The 6,756-nt window shown below is 54.2% G+C and overlaps 1 protein-coding gene across 1 annotated transcript; it reads left to right on the forward strand.

Moving 5' to 3' along the window:
- The first annotated feature begins 411 nt into the window (after positions 1–411).
- On the forward strand, positions 412–4,458 carry NKX2-6 (NK2 homeobox 6). The gene is made up of 2 exons (XM_011962608.1): positions 412–685; positions 3,827–4,458. Exons 1-2 carry the CDS (start codon positions 412–414, stop codon positions 4,456–4,458), a joined length of 906 nt encoding a protein of 301 aa, XP_011817998.1.
- The last annotated feature ends 2,298 nt before the right edge of the window (positions 4,459–6,756 follow it).

Raw genomic sequence — 6,756 nt, forward strand, 5'->3', positions numbered from 1 at the left:
TGACCTCGGAAGCTCCCGCTAGTACCGTATTGACGGAGATCCGAGCCGCACGCAGCACTGTCTCTCCGCGTTTTCTTTGCTTTGAGAACCATCAATACGAACCAAACCTCCCAGGAGGGTTACTGGGGACTGGAGAGGATTAGACGGGCGCGAGAAGAAAGCGCTGGGGGAGGAAGGTGCAGGGTTAGCACGTGGTTTCTGTGAGAACCAATGGGGGGCCACGGTCTCGTCACCCGGCCCCGGACCCGGGCCTGCCAGCATGACCCAGAGGAAGGCGCTGTCTGGGACGCTGGGCGTCTGTCCCAGAGTTTGGGTCTGTCTGCCGGGCCTGCAGCAACAAGACGGGAAGCTCAGGGTGCCGCTCCTCACGGGGACCAGGCACTCCTCGGCCCCGCCCCATCCGCCTTCGGGATGCTGTTGAGCCCCGTCTCCTCCACCCCTTTCTCGGTCAAGGACATCCTGCGACTGGAGCGCGAGCGGAGCTGCCCCGCGGCTTCGCCACATCCGGGGGCGCGGAAGAGCCCGGAAAACTTTCAGTACCTGAGAATGGACCCAGAGCCGCGAGGGTCAGAGGTTCACAACGCTGGTGGCGGCGGCGGTGACAGAAGGCTGGACGGTTCGGAGCCTCCTGGGGGTGCCTGTGAGGCAGTCTTGGAGATGGACGCGGAACGGATGGCGGAGCCACGTGAGTAAGCGCTCAGGTCTTGCCTCCTACCGGGGGAATGTGGGGGCGGGGGGGCGTGATCCATGGGTGCTTGGGGAAAATACGCCTCCTATCTCCTGGGTTCGAGAGTCTCTCTCCATTTTTTTCTCACTTCAGGAGTCCAAAAAAAGGCATCTCGAACCCCATTCCCACCCTCCCCCGACACCCAGCGTGCTTCACACACCTCTAACGAAATTAAGCCCGTGAATCTTAAGGATTCACTTTTCCCAAATCCGCTCCTCTGATTCCCACAAACGCATGGCTCCCACTCGCAGCCACAGTGCCCAGAACCTCCACCTTCTCATCTCCACAGCGAAACCCTCTGTAGTGTCTTAGCCGTGCCAGTCACCACCACCCTCCACCCCCAAACCGTTTGCAAAAGAGTGTGGCCATCAAAGCAGCGGAACCCTAGTGACTCTGAGGTCACTCCTAACCAGGCCCTTTCTTGCTGGCCTGGCCGGCGGGGGTGGGGGGCCCATTCCTCCTCATGGATTTTTCTTCTGGAAGACAGAAGGTGGGGACCGGGTGGCGATTGAGTCTCCCAAAGTGGAAGGCCCCGTTGGCACAGGATTCTCCGCGTCAGGGAGAGTGTTAAAGGTTGCCAGGGTTTTCTCTGCCCTGGAACATGGCTCTGGCCGAATCCTGTCGCCTGAATCCGAAGGCGCAACCATGTGCACCGGGCTGCGAGGCCCACGCACCTGTGTCCAGCCGGCTGGAAGGGAAAGGGCTGGCAGGGAGTTGTGTTGCGTCGATACGGAGGCTTTGGCTGGAGAGGCCCGACATTCCAAGGGATGAAAATTCCACCTTTTTCTCTCCAAACCTCAGCACCTCGCTCAGCATTCTCAAGGCAGGGACCGCGAGTAGCGCTCGGCAGGGCAGGCTTCCTCTGCCAGACTGCCATGGCGCCTCCATTCAAGGCGCAAACGAACGAAATAAATCAAGGGGCTGGATCGGAGTTATTTACCGGCTTGCAGGCCGGCTACTCACTAACTCCAGAAGCCGGAGAACATAATCTGTGTGTCCGCGAAGAAGCTGGTAGGTTTTCTGCGGCGGATTCTAAACTCCCTCGGCGCTACTCAGCTAACTCGGCGATCACTTCTGCTCCGCTGACAAAGGATCACGTTCCTTCGACCACCACAGTCGCCTCGCAGTCGATGGTATTTGCGGCGCCTTCCTTGTCCCGCTGGAAACCAAATCCTGGGAGCGTCTCTTCTGCTGCAGCAGTGGACGCCGCCGAGGAGGGACCCGAGGCGGGCTCCAGGAACTGAGCCCAAGGCCACGGTAGCGATCCGGACAGGGAAGGCACCTTCGGTGGGCTTCATGCCCTCCTCCATCGGAGCCAACCACCTTGCCCTCAAGAACTCCAGGATTGTGAACAGGAGGGCGCAGGGTGCTGGTGCGCCCTGCGGTACTGTGCAGCCCCAGGGCCTGCATGATCTGTGACTTTCAAATGGGGTCCTCCTTGCTCTGCAGCCTGACTGAAGGTCCGTTGTTACCTTTCGATGTGCTAAGAAAACAAACCCACCTCAGGATTTTTCCTCTTTGCAAGGGGAGATGGCCTCAGTTTCTTTGAGCACAGGCATCTCTGAAGGAAGTTGTTCTCTCCTCAAACTTTAAATACCAAACAGCTCCATCCCCCCATGACATTGTGCCAGGGCCTTGGGTCTTAGGAGTCTGCTTCCAATCGCACTGGCTCATTTAGAGTCCTGTCCCTTCTTGCCATGAACTTGCACCCCCTCCATGCTCCTGGTTTTCTCCTGGCATGAGATCCCATGAAAACTCAGCATTTCCCTTCTATCCATCCTTGGGGTAAAACGGGGCTTAAGCCCAGACAGGAGAGAGGTGAGAAGAAGGGAAGAAAATGCACCTCAGTGGGCACAGTCTCAGCTGTAGGGGTCACCCTGGGTGAAAGGAGGACTTCAGGATGAAGCCCACACCACCTGCTTGCCAGAAAGACCCCAAAGGAAGGAGAGGCTACCTTTTAAGAAGCCAAATGTGGACCTCAACTTTATGTAACTCTCAAAGAGAACCTCAGTTTCTGAGCCAAGAGTCAGGAGCCAAGAAATATTTTGTTTTCATCATATATTGTTAATTTGGATTACAAACCATCACATCCAAGAAAGCTGGGATGCATCCTGGTGTTGGTGGAGTGCTGCGTCAAAAAGACGAGAGTGTGCACAAAAGTGGGGTGAAGGTAGGAGACACTCAAGGCTGGGGCTCCTGGACTTAGAGCTGAGTTCCCTGCAGTGCGCTTGGGGCTGCGAAGGAAAATGAGGCAGACGGGAGCTTCCTGAGAGCCTGTCACAGAGTTTGTGCCTTCTTGACACCCGGGCTTCTCTGTTTTTCCTTCCTTCCCCGCTTTCCTCCTCCTCCTCCTCTTTCTTCTCCTCTTTCTCTACTTCCAAGGAGAGTCCAAAGTCTCCCCAGTCTGATCGACACCTCCACTCACACTTGTTCCTCACAGCGAAGGTTTACCAAACTCGACCATCATACACACACGGTTTGTTTTTGTTTTTTGTTTTTGAGAAAGAATCTGGCTCTGTCACCCAGGCTGGAGTGCTGGGACGCGATCTCGATCTCGGCTCACTGCAAGCTCCGCCTCCCGGGTTCACGCCATTCTCCTTCCTCAGCCTCTGGAGTAGCTGGGACCACAGGCGACCGCCACCATGCCCGGCTAATTTTTTGTATTTTTAGTAGAGACTCGGTTTGACCGTGTTAGCCAGGATAGTCTCGATCTCCTGACCTAGTGATCCGCCCGTCTAGGCCTCCCAAAGTGCTGGCATTACAGGCGTGAGCCACCGCGTCCGGCCCATGCACACACATTCTAAGAAGCAAATGGAGCTGCCTTAACTCTTTATCTAGAGTCTACCTTTTGGAAAAGGACGCACACATCGGGGACCACATGGTGTCACAATTTATGTTCCAGCAGTAACATAAAAGTGACAGAGCTTGGAGGGAAAGAACATTGAGACAGTCCTGGGACAGGGTTCGTGGGCAGTAGGAGCGAGGAGCGGGGTGCGCAGAGTGAGGGCTGCCAGGGAGAGGGAAGTCTTGAAAACGAAGTATAAACTGCTCAGGTGAGCCTTAGGCTGGACGCTGATGTGTCACTTCCTGTGCTTTTAGAACCCGGCTTGAGCGCGGCCTCGCCCCTCGGCGGCGGGACCAGGGTGCCAGAGTGCGGCGTTGGCAACGGCGGCGACAGCGTGCGGGGTGGCCGCTCGGAGCAGCCCAAGGCGCGGCAACGACGGAAGCCGCGCGTGCTCTTTTCGCAGGCGCAGGTGCTGGCCCTGGAGCGGCGCTTCAAGCAGCAGCGGTACCTATCAGCGCCCGAGCGCGAGCACCTGGCCAGCGCGCTGCAGCTCACGTCCACGCAGGTCAAGATCTGGTTCCAGAACCGACGCTACAAATGCAAGAGACAGCGCCAGGACAAGTCGCTCGAACTGGCCGGCCACCCTCTAACGCCGCGCCGAGTGGCGGTGCCCGTCTTGGTGCGCGATGGCAAGCCCTGCCTGGGCCCGGGGCCCAGCGCACCTGCCTTCCCCAGTCCCTATGGCGCCACAGTGTCGCCCTATTCTTGCTATAGAGGCTACACCGGAGCACCCTACGGAGCAGGCTACGGCAGCTGCTACGCGGGCGCGCCCTCCGGTCCTGCGCCGCACACACCACTGGCCAGCGCGGGCTTCGGACACAGTGGCCAGAATGCCACCCCGCAGGACCATCTGGCAGCCACGCTGCAGGGCGTCAGGGCCTGGTGAGGCTCCTCGGCTTGACTCTGCCCACTAGGGTCAGATGCTCAGTCCCTTCCCCTCCGCCCGCAGGTCGCGACAAGAAGGAGGGGACGCGGCGCTGGAGGGAAGCTGCTGCCCAACGGCGCTTCGTTCCGCAGCGATCTCTGGAACTGCGATCTGCACCACAGTCACCCAGCTAAAGGCCCTGCCTGGGACGTTCTTCCCCCAAAAGGCGACCCCTCTACCGGTCACCCACCAAGCAACAGAGGGACTGAAGAAAACCGAGGCTGGCTGGCAGTTTGGAGTGTGGGAGCAGTATTGAGGCGCGTGACTTTTGGGGCTTCAACCCCAGAGGCCCAAGAGGCTCTCGCATCTGTACGCAGCAGCCCCGGGGCATCGGGGGTGAATGGAGATGGTGATCTAGCGGGCCTACCATCCTCCAATTAATGACAGCTGTTGGGGAAGAACGAGAAGAGAACGGGAACGCGGGAAGCGGGCTGAAGAGCCGGAAACTTGCGGATGGGAAAGTTCACGAAGAGGGACCTGCTCTGAAGCCTCTTCCTGTGGGGTTTAAACATCCCCACAAGGCTGCGCCTCTGCGGACTCCACTAATCCAGAGGAGCGCTCTTTTCCGGCCACCATTGCTCTCCTGGAAGTAGGCTCTACCTTCCGGTCCCTTTCACTGTTGTGCATTTTATCTCTTTGTACAGCACAGCACCTCCAATAAATATACTAAATAAGTGTGCATGTGGTTGCGTGTGTGTAGGCCGTTAAAACATACATACGCCATTACCTTGAAACAATTTCGAGTTAAAGTAAAAATGAAGCCCAGAAGTGCTAGGAGAACAAAACCAATTCAGTCTTGGAGGTAGATTTCCCAATTTCTTCCCTCACACTCCTCTCTCCCTCTTTGTAGGTTCTCTTTGGAGCATCAAGAGTTTCTAAGTTTTGCACCAGGAAAAGATCAAGTGCCCTGAAGTCCTAAAAAGATGGGTAGAAAGCCTGACATTTCGGCTTTCTAAAATTGTGAAATTTTGACATCTCCACCCCTAACGTATCTGAGGTTATGCAAACTCAAGAATGAAAAACTCATTTTACTCATAGGGACATGGGATCAAATAGAAAATGTGTGTTTGCCAAGACAGATTTTATAGAAAATTTAGTAAGAAAATGTGGCTTTTTTTCTCCCCTTGAATTGCATTTTTAGATAATGGAAATTCTAATTATTTATCTCGCAGGACTACTGACTTCTTGAATGTTAAATTCTCGTATTTGATAAATTCCCATATTTAATTCAAATGTACTACCCCTGAATTTTCTCATTTCTAATATGACCTGCTTGTTTTACTAAAGTGAGAAGCAGACTGCTTGAGGGTGTGTAAACTATACGTGACTGTTGATAGCTTTCATCCTTTAGAGTGTATATGTTTAAGCTTAAAAAAAAAAGTAGTGGTTAATTTTTTTTAACTATCATTTTCTTACATTTTCTCTCCTTTGGGGTTTTACTACTTCTCTCTTTTATTTCTTTTTTTCCATTTATTTATTTATTTATTATTGGGCTGGGGTATATTTATTGAGCCTGCTCTGTTGCCCAGGCTGGAGTGTAATGTCATGGTACAATCTTAGCTCACTGTAGCCTATACCTCCCAAGCTTGAACCATCTTCCCACCTCAGCCTTTCAAGCAACTGGGACTATAGGTGCATGCCACCACACCCGGCTAATTTTAAAATTTTTTTATACAGAGAGGTTCTCCCTGTGATGCCCAGGCTGGCTCAAGCGATCCTCCCACCTCAGCTTCTCAAAGTTTTGGGATTACAGGTGTGAGTTCACGAGCCCAGCCCTCATTTCTCCATGCTCTTTGCCAATAAAAGTGTGTTCAGAAACACTTCACAGTATCTTCCAATTACAGTGTTGTGCCCCTGGGATTAAAAAGTGGATATGCCTATTTTTTTTTTTTTTTTTTTTTTTTTGAGACAGAGTCTCGCTCGCTCTGTGTCACCCGAGCTGGAGTGCAGTGGCCGGATCTCAGCTCACTGCAAGTTCCGCCTCCTGGGTTTATGCCATTCTCCTGCCTCAGCCTCCGGAGTAGCTGGGACTACAGGCGCCCGCCACCTCGCCCGGCTAGTTTTTTGTATTTTTTAGTAGAAACGGGGTTTCACCATGTTAGCCAGGATGGTCTCGATCTCCTGACCTCGTGATCCGCCCGTCTCGGCCTCCCAAAGTGCTGGGATTACAGGCTTGAGCCACCGCGCCCGGCCAGATATGCCTATTTTAAATTTGGGAATATCGGTGAGTCAACTTGGTCAACAAAACTGAGGAAAAAT

The sequence above is a fragment of the Colobus angolensis genome, unplaced genomic scaffold (genome assembly GCF_000951035.1).
Source record: "Colobus angolensis palliatus isolate OR3802 unplaced genomic scaffold, Cang.pa_1.0 Scaffold6, whole genome shotgun sequence".
NCBI lineage: Eukaryota > Metazoa > Chordata > Mammalia > Primates > Cercopithecidae > Colobus > Colobus angolensis.